We start from the raw sequence: 19,893 nt of genomic DNA, 5'->3' as shown, positions 1-19,893 counted from the left end.
ACCCTAACCCGTACCCGTACCCTAACTTGTACCCTACCCCTAACCCGTATCCTAACCCTAACCCATACCCTAACACTAACCCGTACCCTATACCGTACCCTAACCCTAACCCATAGCCGTACCCTAAACTGTACCTTAACCCTATCCCATACCCTAAACCTAACCCTAACCTGTACCCTAACCCATACCCTAACTCTAACCCGTAGCCATACCCTAACCTGTACCCTAACCCATCCCCTAACCCTAACCCGCAACCCTAAACCCTCACCCTAACCCCTAACCCCTAGCCCTAGCCCTAGCCTTCACCCTAACCGCTAACCCCTAACCCCTAATCCCTAACCCTAACCCTAACCCCTAACCCTAACCCTAACTCTGGAGACGTGCAGGAAGCCGGGCTGGCCCAGCTGGTCAGAGTAGGAGTTGGAGGGGTCCCAGCAGGTGAAATCACCATGCAGGATAAATTCCTTGGACTTGCCATAGGCCAAGGGAGAGTCTCAGGGCAACCCGCCCCTCTCTGGTCCTGCTTGGAGAGACCTCGCCAGGGCCACTTGCCTACTTTGGAGAAGAGCGCGGGAGTGAGCTTTACACCAGCATACATTTTGTAAAATTTGAGGGGGTAGGCTCGGGCCTGTTCTCAAAGCCTTTACTCAAAGGCGAGCCCTTCCTGCGGCCGTCAGGTTAGGGGGCTCCGTGACTGTGCCAAACAGCTCTGCTGTGAGTCGTGCTTCCCTCCTCTACCCACCCCCACCGAGTCCCTGTCCCCTTACCAGCGGTCTGCGGCCCTCCGCTCCGCGCTCGGATGCCGCTGGGGTGCCAGGGACCCACGGGAGGGGTCGCTCCCAGCCGCCGCGCGTAGGTTTCCTAGACCCGCGCCAGCTCGCCGTGCGCCGACGGCGAGGAGCCCCGAGGACGCCCCGCGCCAGGTGCGCTCTGGCCATGACGCCCACTTCCGGGAGAGGCACGCGGACCGCCGGCGCGCTCAGGTGAGCCGCAGCCAATGCCGAACAAAACCCGCCCCGCCCGCGCCGCGTCCGCGCGACACAGCGCGGTCTCAGCACTCCTGGCAAGGGCGCCTGGGGCCGGGCGTCTCCTCTCCTGTGAGCACGAGGGAGGAAGCGGCGCCCCTGCGAGGCCGCTAGCGATGCCCCGATGCGCGGGCCCCTGCGGCGCGGAGACCGCTCCAGGCTGGACTCACCGAGACCAAGGCCGCCAGCAGGAGCGTTTGGTGGGACCCGGCTTGGGCGGGGGAGCTGCTGGCCCCCGCAAACAACCCAATATTTTTAAATGGAAAAAGGACTTGAAAAGACCCTTCCCCAGATAAGACATACAAATGGTCAACAAACAGCTGAAGAGATGTTAAACATCATGAGTCACGATGGAAATGCACATTAATACCACAACGCCATACCCCTCCACAAACACTAGAAGGCCTATAATCAAGAAAATTAAAAATAACGAATTTTGGCAAAAATGTAGAGAAATTGATACAGAGTTTCCCATGGGGAAAATGAATTGGTCCAGGAGATGGATGGTGAGAATATTTGTACAACAATGTGAAGGTAGTCAATGCCACAGAACTGTATACTCAGAATGGTTTAAATGGTAAACGCTATTTTTAATCACAATGAAAAAAATGAATGAAGCACTGATAATACATGTTAGAACATGGATGAACACTGAAAACATTCTAAGTCAAAGAGGTCATGCAGAAAAGGTCACCCAGATCATACTCATCTCATGTGCTTTAAACCCATAAGGGTTTCGAAAATGAGGGAAAGTCTCAGTAATGGTTTCCGAAAAAGAAAACTGGATCACAATGGGAAAAGATATTTCCATGCAGTTGGGGAAACAGTGAATGTTGAAGTGGGCCAGTGCATAGGATTATAAGGTGGAACCATAAAATTTCCTCTTTGGGGCTTTATGTGCTGGTTCCCTGGGAGAGGAGCCCAGTATTGGGTAAAACACAATGGAGTATTTTATGGGAGGTGGTGTGTTTTGTACTGCTACTTACAGTTTTTTTATACACTTGAAATTACTAGGAAGTAAATTACTTTTCAAATGAATCATGTCAAAACTATGCCCAAAAAAATGCAGAGAAGACATCAAACTTCATGATAGAGGCAAAGCCTTAACCAGATGCTATTCACCTAAAGCGGTGACGCTCATCTTTCTTGTAGGAATCCACGCGTTATTAACAGGCACGGCGGGAAGATTATATTGGGAGCCACTATGTGTTGGCTGCTGTGGATGACCTGGATGTAGTAGAAACAGTAGGATATCTGAATTCTAGTTTTCCACATCAAACCACCAAAAAACTGTTAGAACTAATAAATGAATTCAGTAAAGCTGAAATCAATACACAGGGTACAAAATACAAAGGGTACAAAATCAATACATGGGCTGCCCTGGTGGCGCAGTCGTTGAGAGTCCGCCTGCCAATGCAGGGGACACGGGTTCGTGCCCCGGTCCAAGAAGATCCCACGTGCCGCGGAGCGGCTGGGCCCATGAGCCATGGCCGCTGAGCCTGCGCGTCCGGAGCCTGTGCTCCGCAACGGGAGAGGCCACATCAGCGAGAGGCCCGCGTACTGCAAAAAGGGGGAAAAAATCAATACACAAAAATAAGTTGTCTTTCTATACACTAATAATGTGCCATCAGAAAGAGAAATTAAGAAACAATCCCATTTACAATTTCATCCAAAAAATACCTAGGAATAAATTTAACTGAGAAGGTGAAAGCACACCTGAAAACTGTAAGACACTGATGAAAGAAACTGAACAAACACAAATAAATGGAAAGATATCCAGTGCTCATGTTTGCAAAGAATATTCTTAAAATGTCCATTCTAGGGCTTCCCTGGTGATGCAGTGGTTAAGAATCCACCTGCCAATGCAGGGGACAGGGGTTCGATCCCTGGTCTGGAAAGATCCCACATGCCACGGAGCAACTAATCCCGTGCGCCACAACTACTGAGCCTGTGCTCTAGAGCCTGCGAGCCACAACTACTGAAGCCCACGTGCCTAGAGCCTGTGCTCCACAACAAGAGAAGCCACCACAATGAGAAGCCCGTGCACCACAACGAGATGTGGCCCCACTCTCCGCAACCAGAGAAAAGCCCGCGCGCAGCAACGAAGACCCAACGCAGCCAAAAATAAAATTAAAAATAAATAAATTTATTTTTTAAAAATGTCCATTCTACGCAAAGCAATGTTCAAATGCAAAGTAAGCCTGGTCAAAACTCCAAAGGCATTTTTCACAGAAACAGAACAAACATTCCTAACATTTGTGTGAAAACACAAAGGCCCCTGAATAGCCACAGGGATTCTGAGAAAGGAAAACAGGCTGGAGGCATCTTGCTCCCTGACTTCACACTACATTATGAAGCTACAGTCACCAATAAAGTGTGTAACTGGCACAGAAACACATTCACACACCAGAGGAACAGAATAGAGAGCCCAGAACTAAACCTACAGGTGTGTGATCAGTTGATTCACAAGAAAGGAGCCAAGAACATACACCAGGGAAAGGAGAGTCCCCTCAATAAACGGTGCTGGGAAAACTGGACACCACACACCAGACAACAACACTGCACTCTGTCTACACCATACACAAAAACTGGCTAAAAAGCCAGTTTTCCACATCAAGCCCTTCCTCTCCTGGGTCCTCTAAAGACAGACACCCTCAGCGGTCAGCCACGCACAGGAGGAATCTTCTCCCCACTTTTCCTCACTTTTTCCCTCAGGAGCATCACCTCCCAGCAGGTCCTGAGGAGACCAGGCTTCCATTACTGTGGCCTCGATGCCTGTCCTCCTGGAGCTGCGGCCGTCAGCATGGCCTCGGCCCCGCGTGTTCCAGAAGCCAAGGCTCCAGTGGGTCCTGAGGAGACCCAGCTCTTCTCAGCTGCTCGGGCAGAGCCAGGTACGCAGTCAGAGCGGGTATTCCTGCGGAGGGTCAGGGAGGTGGGCTGGCGTCCCCTCCAGCCAATGCGAATGTGCCGACCAAGCCTCCCTCACAGTTCAACAGAGGCCCCGCCCCCTGAGAGCAGTTCTGCTGAATCCATTAAACTGCAGAAATTCAAACTGAAATACAGCCAAATATCTCATGACTTCTCCAAAATAGTTAAGGAACAATTTAACTGGAAACCATATGAAATGAAATGACTGCAGACACAAACTTTAAAACTTACACAAAAATCATTCAAATTTATTCACAGACATTCAAAATGCAAAACTATCAAAATTATAGAGAAACATAGAAGAAAATCTACATGACCTTGGGTTTGGTCTGTAGATCATGAACTTTGAGATTTAACACACAAAACAAAAACCCAATCCACAGGGCTTCCCTGGTGGCACAGTGGTTGAGAGTCTGCCTGCCGATGCAGGGGACACGGGTTCATGCCCCAGTCCAGAAAGATCCCACATGCCGCGGAGCGGCTGGGCCCGTGAGCCATTGCCGCTGAGCCTGCGCGTCCGGAGCCTGTGCTCCGCAACGGGAGAGGCCCGCGTACCGCAAAAAAAAAAAAAAAGATTATAGGCATAACATGACTGCATTCTTCTTTTTTGTATTTTATTTTATTTATTTATTTTTGTCTGCACTGGGTCTTCGTTGCTGCGTGCAGGCTTTCTCTAGTTGCGGCGAGTGGGAGCTACTCTTCGTTGCGGTGCGCGGGCTTCTCACTGCAGTGGCTTCTCTTGTTGCAGAGCACGGGCTCTAGGCACGCAGGCTTCAGTAGTTGTGGCTCGTGGGCTCTAGAGCGCAGGCTCAGTAGTTGTGGCGCACGGGCTTAGTTGTTTCGCAGCATGTGGGATCTTTCTGGACCAGGGATCCAACCCGAGTCCCCTGCATTGGCAGGCGGATTCTTAACCACTGCGCCACCAGGGAAGCCTGACTGCATTCTTCTTAAACGAGCCTGACCTACACTCACACGAGATGGTTTTCTCTTGTATGCACACTGACATAGGCACCTTCAGTCTGAACTGCAGACCTTTGGCTTCACCACCTCCACTGACAGCATTAGCTTCACCTGCTGTGAACCACCTCCTATATGATTTCCAGAACCAGAAAGCATCGAAGAGCTCATGCTCACGTGTAATCAGGTTTTACAGGACCAGAGACTGTGCACTAGCATATGGGCAGCTCATACTGTCCTCCCTTGATGGCAAGAAGTTCTTCCACTTGCTAAAATAGCAACTGTGCTGTTGGTGGTAAACTCAAGGCTCTGGCTTTGGGCATCAGGTCCTCACATCAGAGACTGGCCCTGATTGCCCGTGTGCCTCAAAATGCACACAGACTTCATTTGTGACTCTGGGAGGTGGGAGCCCAGTAGTCACACCTGGCCCCTGGCCACATTAATCACCCATCCTTGAAGAAAAAAATTGCTCATTTTCCAGTCTTTTCTCTCTCCTTTACAAAGAGCAGAGACCGAACGCTGGGTGGTAAGGAAACTCTAGCTTAGTGAAGCAGTAGGAGCTTCAAGGGTTATTCCATGCCACACAATCCACAGTTGGCAAGCTTTCTGGGGGACGCAGGGCTGAGCCCTAAGCTCACATGGCTCACTGAGACCATGCGGCCCCAGTGAGAAACTGCCCATTGGGAGGACAGCGGCCCCCATATCCTTGAGTCTTAACGAGTATGAGTGTCAAAAGTTTATTACAGCTGGAAGGCCAAAGAACTGTGGGGTAACAGTCTGCTGTTTGGATGTTGTGGTCAGGGCCACACTCAGTGTTGGAGGGTTATTACTTCTCTTGGCAGGCTATGAGGCTGTGAGGGAAGAGACACTTCTCTCAATCACATGGATGTAGGGAATTGAACCACCCAGGGGTCTGTCTATGCTGCCCAGGTAACTATTCAATTGCACAGTAACATGGTCAGCTCAGTGACTGGCAACAAGGGCTTGACAGGGCCCAGGCTGGCCTGAGCTAGAGGACTGCAAATGCCTGCCTGGATGGTTGAAGGTCAAGGGCTGTCCTGGCTAAGACCTGACTGTCTACTGCTGGCCACTTGAATAGGACAAAGGATCCATTCAGTCCCAGGAGGGCCCAACCAGCCTTCAAGTATGCAGCATGTGGGGTCTGGCAGGTCACTACCCCCAGTCCTATATAAATCCACACATGTCTTCTGAGTGCTCTGTGTGTCAGGGCTGTGCTGGAATCTGGGGCTGCCCAGACAGAGTGGGCAGACAGAGGATGGGAGGACAGAGGGACACCCTGTGGGACTTCTGGGGCCCTCCACAACACTTGACTGAGTAGAGTTAGATTTGAAACAATCAGTGACCAGAGTAGACATTTCATTCTTCTAACAGAGCCCAGTACTGGGGTACAGAAAATCAATGGTTCAGCTTACCTTCCTGACTCATGTGTGACCCTGGGCCACTCCTACCCTTCCTAGACGCCTCACAAAGATGGAGAGTGAGGAGGCGGAAGAGGACCAGTTGTGCTTAAACCTAACTCTAACCCTAATCCTCTGATTCTAACACCCTAATCCCCCTATATATAACCCTAAACTGTAACAACCCTAGCCCCAGACCCCTCGACTATGGACCCTGACCCCCTAAGCTCTAAATCTTAACCCTCCAAACCTGACTCTCTAATCCTGACCCATAACCCTAAACTCTGACCCCGACCCTAGCCCTAAACCCTAGCCTAGCACTGACCCTGATTCCCAACACTGACACTGACCCTGGATTTTGAGCCAGAGCCCAACCCTAACCCTAGGGGTTAGGGTACTTAATCCTGACCCTAGCCCCTAACCCCAGGAAGTCTGTACAAGACGGGTTCTGGCTTCAAGGGTCATTTGAACCTTTGGTCTGTCCATATCTTGCATATATCAGTTCATTCCCAAAGAAGAAGCCCCAGTAGCAAGGAGATCACGGTCCATTCTGCCATAGTTTGGGTCAGTAGTCCCTGACTTGAACCATGATCTTGGGCGGGAATGGCCATGGTCTCGAGTCTCTAATTCCTATCCCTGTCCCTGACCTTGATGCTGATCCTAACAATGAACAGTGACTCTGAATATGGCCTCTGACATTGACTCTTGACCCTTTCCCTGACCCTTGTCCCCAATCAGACTTTTGCTTGGACCCTGAATCCTAATTCTTACTCTGTAACTTTTCATAACCTTATCCATATCATGAGAGCTATGGATTTTTAGACAGCATATTCACATTGATGTGACAGTTCAAGCTTTGAAAACTTCAGAAGGGTGCATGTGGTAGCGGTGACAGCCTTTGTAAAGGCTTAAGGTGGGTTTGAGCCTATTTATCTTGAGGAAGGAGGCTGGTGGCTTGAGCAGAGTGGGTGAGGGGGAGTCCAGCCAGGTTGTCCTTTGACAGGATTACATGAAATAATCTCCTACCATGACGAGAATAGGAACTGTTCCGGCACAGGAAGCCCTCCTTACATGTTAGTTCTTGTTTGCTATTACTATTCCCAGACTACAGATGAGGAAAACTGACGGCAGCTCTTAGAGCAAAGCTTTTCACAGGTAGTTCTCAAAACTGCTCCTCACACTTCGTTGTTACTGTCGTGATTGGATCCCGGTCAACAGGTGAGGAAGACGAGGGGTGGGATGTCTTGGAACAGGATTTGTGCACAGTGAACACTCAGATGCCCAGACTCAGGCTGGTAACTGTCACCTGCACCGCCTGCAACCAGGTCCACCGGCCTCCCCCAAAACGTGAATTCTGCCCCATCCAGCGCGCGGCAGGGAGCCTGGCTGAACCTCCCCTCCACATGCAGCCCTGAGGTCCACCACGGTCCTTCCAGACCCACAGGGGAACGCGGCAGTTCTGCACCCCCAGCCCGCCCTACACACCCGACATCGTCCACCCTTCGGCCCCGCCTCCCTTGAGAATGTGTCACGCTAGGCAGGGCCAGCCTCGGGATCACGCTGGTAAGAATCAGGGTCTCGCTGCACCCTTGCGCTCTCCTCCGCGTCCAGCCAAGAAGAGCGGCCAAGACGAGTCTGGTGGGGCCAACTCACGGCCTCGGTGCAGAACGCCCACGCGGAGGTTTGGGGTAAACCGGAAAACTCGCCTAAGCGTGCAGAGACGGAAATCAAACTCGGTTCCCCACCGCCAGGCTCTGGCCCACTCGCCGCAACGCAGGTGACGTCACGTGGGGCGGGCTCTAGGGAGGCCTCTACACTCTCACAGGTCACGGCTCCTCAACCGGCCAATCGCAAGCCTGGAAGACCAGGCGCCGCCCTCGCCTGCTCTGCCCTGAATCGGCACCGGGAGGCCTCAAGCATACGCACTGGCGCTTGCCCAAGTCTACTCCGCGGTCCGCTCTCGAAGGGATCCGGCGCGGGGCGCACTGCGCAGGCGTGCTGAGGGAGCCCCGCCCCCGGCGTGCGTTCCGTCCAATCCAAGCGGAGGCGCCAGACTGAGAGGAAATGGCGGGGCGCTCGGAGCTTTCGAGTGCGAAGCAGGCGGGAGCCGTGGGTCGGGCTGACGAGGCCGGAGGTAGAGCCGGGCGATAGAGGGCTGGGCGGGCAGGGAGCGCACGCGGGCGCCGCTTCGAGTCAGGGCGGACGTGGGGAAAAACGACTTTCGTCCCTTCCGGAAGGGTCTCGGCGGCTCTGCCGGCAGCCGCGAGGACTCACCCACAGGCCCGCGTCCTACATTCACTCACCTCTCGCTGGCCTCGTTTGCCCCATCTGCTCCGTTTAAGTAGCTAAAAGTAGGCAGAGGACATCCTTTCGACTTGATATCACACTCAGATGATAGGAAGACTCGTGGGTAAAGGCTTTGCAGTAGCCCATCTGGCACAAATTTTAACATTTAAATTATTTTTCCCCCTTTTTGGCCACCTTCCTAGAGGATCACACAAAACATATAGATGCATGGACTGGATGGTCCCTGTAGCCTGGGTGGTGGTACGAAAACGGGGAGGGAATAGCTAAATCCCATGCAGTTCTCTACTGATGGGCGTTCCTGGTTTTTTCCCACTTTTGACATAAATGTTGCTTCAGTGTCATTTAACATACCTTTTGCATATTTAACCAAGCATATCTGATGGATAAATTCCTAGAAGTGGAATTTGTCTTCAAAATGTTGATGTAGCCAGACTGGCCTCCAAAAGGTTGCATCAGTTTCCACAGTCTGCCCGTTTCCCTACATCATCACAAGCACTGGGCCTTATTAGACTTACTAATCTTTACCAACCTGCTAGATGCAACATGTTATTTTCATCTCTTTAATTATGACTGAAGTAGTACGTCTTTTCAAATATTATTAGCCATCTGTGTAGTTTTTGGTTAATTGTTCTCTCCATTTCTCCATTCTTACGTAGAAATGATTATTTACCTTCTCTATATTGTTTGGTTGGTTGCTTTATTTTTTTAAACTTTTTATTATGAATAAATTTAAGCATATACAAAAAAATATACAGGCACATGAAAAGATACTCAATATTGCTAATTATTAGAGAAATGCAAATCAAAACTACAGTGAGGCATCACCTCACACTGGTCAAAATGGCCACCATCAAAATGTCTACAAATAATAAATGCTGGAGAGGGTGTGGAGAAAAGGGGACCCTCCTACACGGTTGGTGGGAATATAAACTGGTGCAGCCACTGTGGAGAACAGTATGGAGGTTCCTCAAAAAAAAAAAACCTAAAAATAGAGTTACTGTATTATCCAGCAATCGCATTCCTGGGCATATATCCGGCCAAGACGAAAGCTCTAATTCAAAATGATACGTGCACCCCAGTGTCATAGCAGCACTGTTTACGGTAGCCAAGACGTGGAAGCAACTTAAATGTCTATTGACAGATGAATGGATAAAGAAGATGTGGTACATATATACAATGGATTATTACTAAGACATAAAAAGTAAGGAAATAATGCCATTTGTAGCAACATGGATGGACCTAGAGATTATCATACTAAGTGAAGTAAATCAGAGAAATATATGATATCACTTATATGTGGAATCTAAAACTGGTACAAATTAACTTATTCACAAAACAGAAATACACTCACAGACACAGAAAAGAAATTTATGGTTGCCAAAGGGGAAAGGGGTGTGGGAGAGTTAAGTTGGGATTGGGATTAACAGATACACACTACTAAATAGAAACAAGGACCTCCTCTATAGCACAGGGGACTGTGTTCAATATCTTGTAACCTATAATGGAAAAGAATCTGAAAAGTGTACATATGATATAACCAAATCACTTTGCTGTACACCTGAAACTAAAACACTATTGTAAATCAACTATACTTCAATTTAAAAACTTTTTTTTTAATATTTACTTATTTATTTATTTGGCTGTGCTGGGTCTTAGTTGCCGCACACGGGATCTTCATTGCAGCATGTGGGATCTTTAGCTGTGGCATATGGGATCACGTTCCCTGACCAGGGGATCGGACCCGGGTTCCCTGCATTGGGAGTGCAGAGTCTTAACCACTGGACCACCAAGGAAGTCCTAAAAACATTTTTTTAAGTCAAGAACAAAGTATAATTACCCCATGAACTCATCTTTCAGTTTTAACAATTATCAGCTCTTGGCCAATCTTGTTTCCTCGTTATCCTCACCCACTCCCTACCACCTACTCCACTGTTTCATTTCGAAGTATCCCAGGCAACATAACATATCATCCATAGATATTGGGTTGGCCAAACAGTTCGTTCGGGTTTTTCCATTAAGATAGTATGGAAAAACCCAGACGAACTTTTTGGCCAACCCAATATTTGCATATATCTCTCTAAAACATAAGCACTCTTTGCAGAAAAGTAACCACAGTAGCATTGTCACATCTGAATAATGGCTACAATAATTCCTTTGTTTCATCAACTAGTCAGTTTTCAAATTTCCTTGATTGTGTCATCATCGTTTTAAAAAGTGCTTTCGATTGAATCGAAATCCAAGTATGGTCCATTTATTGAAATTGGTTGATATGTTTCTTTAATCTCTTTTTGTCTGTAAGGGTCTTCCTTTCTCCCTTTTCCCCCAAACTGTATTTAAATTAAAGAAACTGGGTTGTTTTTCCTGTGACGTTTCCCAGTGTGGATGTTACTAATTGCATGCCCATGTGCCACTTAAAATGTTCCTCTCTCCCTGTATTTCCTCTGAATTGGTTATTTAGATTGAGAGGCTTAACAAGTATTAGTGTCATTTTTTTACAAGAATCCTACACTGAATTTTTACATTACATAGCTCATAATATCCAGTTATTTTTATTGTGATGTTAATCCATTAATAATAATTGCCTAGATCTACTAATTCATCAAGGAGTTAAAAATAAGTGCCTATATTGATTATAAGCAAGTTAATATGAAATATGTTACTTGGAGGCTGCAGAATAACAATTGTATATAGGAAAGCTATTTATATTTATTTAAATGAGACATCTTATTAGATTTTCTCACTATTCCTTGTAAGGTTTTTTTAGGTAATATTCTCTAGAAATTTCTAGTTCATTATGCCACCTACTAGTTAACAGTGATTTCTGAATCCTTGTTTCCAGTTTTTAATACCACTTCTTTTTTTTTCTTTCATTATTACATCCTGAGCTTTGGCCAAGCCTTGAACAGTATCAGCAGTAAGAGTGTACCCCTTTCCTTGCCCTGAGTTTTATTAAGGGGAAATCTGTGGTGTCATTTCACCCTTTAGGAAAATCTGCCCAGGAAGGGCCGGTTCATCCCTTGTGCAGTGTCTCCCTCAGGGCAAGGAGCAGACGCCCCACTCTGGCTGGAGACCTGCTCTCAGCCCACCTCAGTCCCGGCCCAGTGTTATCAGATCCTTCCTCAGGCCTCTCACTCCTACATAATTCTTTTTTTTTTAAATCTTTATTGGAGCCTACATAATTCTTAAATGTTTGGTTTTCTCTCCACAGGGCAGGCCAAGTCCTCACAGAAAATTGAAGACTTGATGGAAATGGTGAAGCAGTTGCAGAAAGGTCACATGTCTCCTCTGTAACTGGGGCCCAGCCTGAGATTTGGGGTCAGGCAGAAGTGGAATCAATTCCAAGGCCCAAAATTCACCACCTTGGGAAATTAACTCATTTGTTCTCTCTTACTTTTAAAACAATTTTTTGAAGTAAAAATATGAACCCATGATTCAAAATTCAAGTATAAGGGGATAAAGTACAAACGTTTTCCCAAAACTCAGCTGCAGTCCCCTTGCTGGCCGTCCATTTGGTTCCCATGCACTCTGCTGGATCCAGGGTTTCACCTTCCCTCCACCTCACCTCCGCTCCTCTGGCTTGCTCACCAGGCACCTTCCACCCGTGTTCCCACCTTAGGGCAGGCCTTTGTACTGACTGTCTCCCACCCCCACCCAGGGAACAGCAAGGTCTGCCCCCCTCACCTCATTTGGGGCCCTCAAGGGGTCTTGCCATATCTGAAGAAGCACGTCCCACTCCACTTTGTAATCTGTTGCCCCTCCTCTGTTTCTCTTGACTGTACTTAACCACAACCTGACTCAGGTTCTTTATCTGTTCCTATCTCCCCTCCCCAGAATGTGAGCCCTTGGAGGGCATCCACCTCCCTTCACCTGCCCTGTCATCTTCACTCAACCTCCTTGCTTCCCTGCAGCCGGAAGCCTAGAGCCCAGGATTGAGGTCCTGATTAACCGGATTAATGAGGTCCAGCAAGGTGAGCTCAGGACCTTGGCTTGTCTGCCAGGTGCGGTTGCGTGATTGGCAGGGCCCAGTGCAAAATGAAAATGTAGGGCCCCTTGTTCCAAATTACTGTGTTTTGAAAGAGCAGAGCATTAAACTTAGCATGGGTTGGTCGGGCCCATCTAAATTCAGGTGCTATACTCACATGTTTATTAAGCTGTCCTGCTGTCAACTGAGCCCAACAAGAAGGGCTTGGGCTCTGGAAGCCTTGTTTCCTGCTTCCGGAAACAAGAATCTGGGCCCCTCTAGGTTTGCTTAAAGACAAATGTGAAATGTTTCCAAGGACAGACACTTACACAATGTTCTGCGGTTTGGCACAGCAAAAAAGAAAGCCAGTGAGGAGCTAGGAGAGGCCCGGACTGTCTGGGAGACCCTGCAGAAGGAACTGGACTCATGTAAGCTTGTGGGGGATGACCCAGAGGTCCCCACAATGTCATGCATCCTTGAACCCAGTATTCCAATCAGCATCCTTGCCGTGGCCAAGGGCTCCTGCCCCCTCTCCAACCTCAGGTCCTACCAATCTCCCCGCTCCAACTCTGTGGGTGGGAGTGTTCCGGAAACACCCTCCAAGCATACTCTTACCTTAGGGGCTTTGCTAGGAGAGGTTCCCCCAGATAATACAGGTTCCTATTGCCTCACATCATCATTCAGTTCTCAGCTCAAATGTCCCCTTCTCAGAGAGGCCTTCCCCAGTTACCCCACCCAAAGACTGCACTTTGCCCACACCTAGTCACATGCCTCTTACTGCTTGATGTGTTTCTTCACAGCCCTTAGCCAACTTCATGCAATGTGTTGATTTTTCCTCTTCCCTCCATGTAAACGCACTGCCATTCCACAGGGTCCTCACAGCCACCCTTTATCAACCTGAGGGCCCTTTGATGCTTACAGGGAGTATGGGCCCAAGAGGGAAGGGGCTTACCTCAAGGGGTCTACATCTGGGGTTGGGGCTCACCTTGAGGGGTCTACATCTGGGGTTGGGGGTAGGGCTGTACCAAACCACGCATGTGACCATGGGCAAGCCCAGTCCCTGAAGGTTCAGTGTGTGGACTCTGATGCCTGAACATGTTACTGCTTTTTCCAGTGAGTGGAGAGAAAGTACGCCTGAAAGAGATCTTGAGCAAAAAGCAAGGTAATTGCAGCTACTCTGTCTCCAGGTTTTTGCCTTTGCCACCCTGCAGAAGCCCACTCTCTCTATAGAAGTAGGAGCCTTTTGAAACCTGAATCACCGTGCATCCCTCCTGTGGCTGCTACCAAACATGCAGTAAATGACAAAGTCCCATCAACTCCAGAGATCCCACATGATCTAGCACTTTTACCTCTGCCCAAACCTCATGCCCTGATGGGCTCTCATGGGGCCCTCACTTCCTCTCCCTGCAGAGACCCTGAGGATCCTCCGGCTCCACTGCCAGGAGAAGGAAAGTGAGGCACAGAGGTAAGAGCCTCCCCCTGGCCCCTGCTCAGCGCTGTCCATTCTGGTAGAGAGAGAAAGCAGAGGAACTCGGTCTTAGACCCACAGCTCTCATCTTCTCCCTAAAACAGGGAGGCCAAATGCCTGTCTTCCCACCTTGACTCCAACAGTAGGCAGTAGTGTTAGGAGTACTCATTCACGGGGACGGGCATTCATTTGCTAGAATGTCAATTAAATTCCCTCGGCTGGTTTTTATTCTATACCTTCATACTTTCTGCAGGCTGTCTTGGCTGTCTACTCACCTGTCACTTCATTTAGGCGTCAAGCCAACCATCTGTGCACCAGTCTCCATTCATCCATTATCCCTCCATCCACCCAACTACTTGTGCATCCATGTCTCTACCTCCTGAATCTTTATTTTGCTCATTTTGTGACCAGAGGCCCCAAGCCCCTAGCATACCAACTTTGAAACTGTTTGAGAAATTCACATGAGACTAATATGTGTGTGTGCCTGTACTTGTGACCATGCCCACATTGATCTCCCCAGTCTTCACAATGACATTTCCAGAGGGCATGAGCTCATGCCCCCCTCCCACAAAGTTACAGAGAAGGACCTCAATCTAGAAGGTTAGAACAGACCTCAAGAGAAGGACGCGGAAGCCCCACCCCAGGTCCCTCCTAGGGAGACATTCAGAAAACATGACGGCTGCCTTGCCTCTTGCCAGGAAGCATACCATGCTGCAGGAGTGCAAGGAGCGAATTTCTGCCCTGAACTCCCAGATGGGGCAGGAGAAGAACAAACAGAGGCAGTTGAGGTAAAGCCCATTGCCCAAGGCCTGGGGGCTGGATGCATTGTAAGTGGGGGGAATGCTAAGAATGGGGGTTAGAAGATGAGCTGGCTGAGCTGAAGCTTGGAGGGTCAAGGAGGCAAAGGTGCTCCCAGCAGAGTGAGGAGCATGGGCGAGCTCCCCCATGTCTCTGCATGAAGACCCCGGCCTGAGCCGGGTTGAGGAGGGGCGTCTCTCAGCCCACGGCCCCTCATCCTGTGTGGTTGGTCCCCAGGTTGGATTTTGAGGAGCAACTGGAGGATCTGATGGGCCAGCATAAGGGCCTCTGGGAATTCCACGTGAGTCACTCGGGGCCACTCCTTCTACCTTCCACATCTTCTCTGGCAGCACCAGCCCAAACCTTGGGGTCATCCTCCAGGCCTCCTTCCTCTCAGTTGCCGCACCCAGTTCCTGAGCAGCCCTGGCAGCCGTGTGTTAGAATCATGCTCAGTCCAGTTCCTCGTCACCCTCACTGCCACCCAGTATTGTCCTCTTCACTGGCCCTGCCCACCCATCCCTGATGCCCTCCCAGGGGCCTTAAGTGGTCAGGAGGAGCCCTGATGAACCAAGGAGGGGTTATCCATCAAGGAGATTCCTGGGTGTGTCTGGGGCCATTACAGACACAGGGCAGATAGTGGGGAACCAAGCAGGCCGGTGTCTGCCACCTGGGGATCCCAAACAAGAAAACAGAATGAATGTCAGGACGGAAGGGCTCAGTGCGGTCACAGAGCGGGAAGAGAAGGAGCTGCAGGGCTGGGCTGGTAACTGACTCTCCAGAGAACAGCCTCGATTTGTGGTGTTTGCAGGATGCCCTGTAGCGAATACCCCAGGGCTGATTTCAAACCTTGCAGAATTCCTGAACACTAACCCTCATGAGCCTCTCCAGCATAGCACCACAGGTATCTGGGGTGAAACAGCTCCAGGTGGACAGAATGGCCAATGGAAAGGCCCTGAGGCTGGGCCATGCCTGGCATGCATGGAGGGCCAGAGCAGCAGGAAGTAAGGCATGCAGAGTAAAGACCAGATCCAGATCGGCTTCTCTGAGGCACATGGGAGGAAGCCAGGAGATGTGGACAGGCCGCCTTTCTACCCCTCAGAAGCCAGAGCAGCTGGCCCTGGAGATTGGCGCCCTGGACAGCAGCAAGGAGAAGCTGCTCAAGGAAGGTAAGGCCTGGAGAATGGGGATGCCCTGCCCTGCCCTGCCCTGCCCTGCCATCTGTCCCTTCCTGCTGCAGAAAAGCTGGTGGAGGCAAAGCTGGAGGATGTGAAGCATCGTCTGTGCTCCCAGTTTGGAGCCAAGGGCTGCTCGGCAATCACTGAGGGGCTCTTCCTGCGCAGCCAGGAAGCAGCAGCTGTGGTGTAAGAGAGGGACAGTGGGGGGGTGGCGGGGGGGGAGGGATAGGTGCTGCCATCACTGACGCCCACCCTCAGGCATCTGTTTGAGGAGGAGAACAAGAAGGCCGGGGAGTTCCTGGAGGCTGCTGCCCAGCGCCAGGAGCAACTGCAGCAGAAGTGCCAGCAGCTGCAGCAGAAGAGGCAGAGGTAGGCATGGTCCCCAAGGGGAAGGTGGCTAAGGGAGTCTCTGCTCCCTCCTAGACTCTGTCACTTGGTCTCTTTACAATCCTACCCTTCTCCCCCCGACCCTCCTACCCTACCCCCCTACCCCTTTTTGTCCAGGCTGAAGGAGGAGCTGGAAAAGCTTGGAGTGCAGGTCCCTGCTCAAGGCCAGAGCAAGCAAGAGGAAGGGGCTGGCCCAGGAGAAGCTGTGAGTCCTGGTGTCTGGGTCAGGGAGCAGAGACAGCTTATGAAAGGAGCTCTGGGTGGGGAGGCAAGGAGGGGGTCCGCAGAGAGCTCAGAAGATGGTCTTCAGGGAAAGGCATTCCCAAAGGGACACAGCCAAGGCAAAGGTGCAGAAGCTGGCAGCAGTGGGGTGAGGAAGGGCAGGACCCAGGGAGGGTGTGGGCATGGGGATGTGAGGAGACTCCCACGACACACTCTGACCTCCTGCAGGCCAATCCCAAGCCCCTTGGAGTCAGTGAGGAGAAAGACCCAGAGCCGCCCACTAAGCAGAGCCTGATGCCCTCCTAGGCAAGGAGGAGCCACCCTGCACTAGAGCTTATGCCCTGCACTGGAGCTTATGGGCTTCAGGAAATAAAGGCACCATATTAACACAACTGCCTCAGCTGAGTCTGTGTTAGGTGGGGGGTTGTCCATCCCAAGACCCCTGGCACCTGAGACTGAGTGAAGCCTTAGCCACACTCTGCCTCTTGGCTTCAGCCAGAGTCCCACAGCAGGCACTCAATAAGTGCTTCCCTCACCTCACAGTCTCTGGTCTGCTCATCTCTAGGACTTGACATGTTCTGGGTCCCCAGGCAGAGGGATGCAAGACTGAGACCCTCTCACAATAGGCCCAGGGGTTCTGAAAACCCAGCCTGTGATAGTTTCTTCCATTCCTTATTCAGGCCTAGACCACAGAGTCTCAGAAATCCCAACAAGGACCAAGGGTCCTCAGCCAGTCAGTTCCATGCCCACAGCCCCCACTGATTCGCTGAGAAAAAGAAATGTAATTGGAGCCTAAATGTAATTTGCGCCTGCATAGGCACAAAACCTGTACCTGAGACACTTGTCACAAGAACATAATATGTTAGAAATCCTCAGTGTCGTGGAAGTCAATCACCTAGGACGGTTGGTGCTTAGGGCATGTTCCAAATCCACTGGAGTGCATCACCCAAGCCAGGGCAATGATGGGAGTCAAAGTCTGTGTTCTTGGGTCAAAAGACAGTGAATTCAGTACGTACAAAGAGATTCCTTCTCTTGAATGGCTCCCCCATCCAGGTAGGACAGTGACACAGTCGGGTAGACAAACCTCAACAATCCTTATTTCTGAATATAAACATATATATATATATATATATATATATATATATATATATATATATATCCATTTCTGTAACTGGTTGTGGAATCACAGCTGGTATTTATAACCATCTTCACCTTCTTCCACCACCCATTCTGCTTCCCCTTTGCCTTCATCAAGCAACTCAGCCGTCTATGCCTTTTTACCCAGTGGAGTGACCAAAACCTTTATTCCTGAAGGATCTGGGCCATCAGTACTCTTGCTGGATTGGATTGTTATCGTTTTTCATTGGCATTAATCACAAGGCGTGGTCATACTCAAAGAAACCCTAAGGTATCTCCTGTATCGCAGACATGGTTTCCCTACCTGCACTGACGAGAAGTAGTCCAGTTTCCCTGTGGTAGTCAGGCTCAGTGATCAGTCACACCAGCCAGCACAGGGGCTCCTTTGCCTGTTGATTCACAGGCATGAGAAGCCCAAGGGGGCTGAGCAGCGGTCTTAACTTCCCGTTCAGTGGAATCATTATTGTATCACCTAGTGGAAGCATTCCTCCCTCTGGGACTAAGGCCTCTAGGCCAGTGGAATATACAGTTGGGGGAACAGGAAGCAAAACTTTTCCAGCTGATCACTAGGGACAACAGTGAATGTTACCACTCCCATTTCCACCCCATGATTTTTGGACCTTAGAGTGCTGGCCATGGGAGACAGCACCATATATTAGACACTGATTCAGAACATATGCAACCTTCTGGAGAACCCTGTCCCAGCCCTGCAAGGTATTGCCACCTAGCTGGTATTGTAACTGAGTCTTCAAAAGACCATTCCACCATTCTATCAAGCCAGCTGCTTCAGGATGGCGGGAGCATGGTAAGACCAGTGAATTCCATCACAACTTGGGCCCACTGCATAACTTTTTTTTGTTGTTAAGGGAACTCTTCAATCAGAAGTAATGCTGTGTATGAGATCATGATAGTGAATAGGAATTCTTAACTCTGCAGATGGCAGTTTGGGCCGAAGCATTGTGTACAGGGAAGGCAAATCCACATCCACATTTAACCCTACCCTCATTCCTTCTGGGGTTGCAGGCATTACTGATATTAACCAAGGCACATAGTTCACTTCTCAGAATACACAATGTTAGACTCTTTAAAAAGGCCTTCAATAGCACTTTTATCTTCCTGATAGGTTCTTGATAGCCGATTCAACTGAGAGACATCATGGTCTCCTCAGACAGTTTGTCAAATTCCACTCCAGCAAATGGACACCTTATATGGGTCTCTGTCTTGTCCCAGGCCTTAATCGCTTAATTCAAAGCCCCTTGTGAAATCATACCCTGTAATTTACAAGGTCCATGTAGTAGAAACAAAACGATACACCAAGAACACCAGGGAAACCACAGATAGGGAAGCAACTTGCTGATGCACAGGCACCTTGAGGGGCTAGGGTGACTGATAGTGAACGTTAGATGTCACAGGCCAAAACTTCAACCCCTGCTACACACCAAACACCCTGAATTTGCACATATGACACGTGAAGAGCAGAGCAGTAGTGCCTGGGCAGAGAACTCAATACTTCCATTGAAACTTACTTACTTTTCACCAATCATTTCTGAGCTCCTTGCCCCTCTTTCTCCCTCTTTCCAAGATAAATACACCACTTTGCCTCCTGTCTCCTTGCTTGGTCACCCTGCAATAAAGCCTTTTTTTTTTCTGCAAAAGACTTGTCTCAATATTTGGTCTTTTCTATTGTGTAGCAGGAAACGAGCCCACACGCTTGGTTACAAATTTGCTGACATCTCCATGTACTCCAGGACTGTTCTCACAGGCAGTGTGGACTACGGAAAAGATAAGGAGAAAACTCCACTTAGTAAATGAAATTCACATTTGGAGATAATAAAATCAAAACCATATTCCATAAGGATAAAACCAGAACACCTCTACCTGTTACTGATACGTGCTGGAGGAAAATCAACATCAAATGACAAAAGCCAGCCAGGTGAGCTGTAACCACTCTGCTGGATGTCTCCTTACTGTCAGTCTGGGTGTTTTCATTGGTTTGCAAACCAGAGTCCCAAACCTTCCAAGGAAGCCATGGTTTAAACCAACATGGTGAATGCAGGCCCACATGCCATCACTTTTGACTAATACAGGTTTTACAACCCAAAGACTGCAG

At 49.4% G+C, this 19,893-nt stretch overlaps 1 protein-coding gene across 1 annotated transcript; it reads left to right on the top strand.

Annotated features, from left to right (window-relative positions):
• The first annotated feature begins 8,335 nt into the window (after positions 1–8,335).
• SYCE1 (synaptonemal complex central element protein 1) lies at positions 8,336–17,020 on the top strand. The gene is made up of 13 exons (XM_029245823.1): positions 8,336–8,462; positions 11,844–11,906; positions 12,544–12,603; positions 12,950–13,024; positions 13,711–13,758; positions 14,007–14,061; positions 14,763–14,852; positions 15,100–15,163; positions 15,962–16,028; positions 16,100–16,223; positions 16,296–16,406; positions 16,542–16,629; positions 16,875–17,020. Exons 1-13 carry the CDS (start codon positions 8,393–8,395, stop codon positions 16,950–16,952), a joined length of 993 nt encoding a protein of 330 aa, XP_029101656.1. The 5' UTR covers positions 8,336–8,392; the 3' UTR covers positions 16,953–17,020.
• Positions 17,021–19,893: the final 2,873 nt, after the last annotated feature.

Source organism: Monodon monoceros, unplaced genomic scaffold (assembly GCF_005190385.1).
Source record: "Monodon monoceros isolate NGI ecotype Baffin Bay Population unplaced genomic scaffold, NGI_Narwhal_1 Super_Scaffold_4, whole genome shotgun sequence".
In the NCBI taxonomy this organism is placed as follows: domain Eukaryota; kingdom Metazoa; phylum Chordata; class Mammalia; order Artiodactyla; family Monodontidae; genus Monodon; species Monodon monoceros.
The sequence above is the reverse complement of the archived record's forward strand: the minus strand, read 5'-3'. Positions and strand labels throughout refer to the sequence as shown.

What these genes read in the sequence shown, in the direction of transcription:
- SYCE1 (XM_029245823.1), top strand. Translation starts at nt 8,393, where the DNA reads ATGGCGGGGCGCTCGGAGCTTTCGAGTGCGAAGCAGGCGGGAGCCGTG. An exon ending in GGTGAAGCAGTTGCAGAAAG is followed by an intron (nt 11,907 to 12,543) that starts GTCACATGTCTC and finishes GCTTCCCTGCAG; the next exon opens with CCGGAAGCCTAGAGCCCAGG. An exon ending in GATCTTGAGCAAAAAGCAAG is followed by an intron (nt 13,759 to 14,006) that starts GTAATTGCAGCT and finishes CTCTCCCTGCAG; the next exon opens with AGACCCTGAGGATCCTCCGG.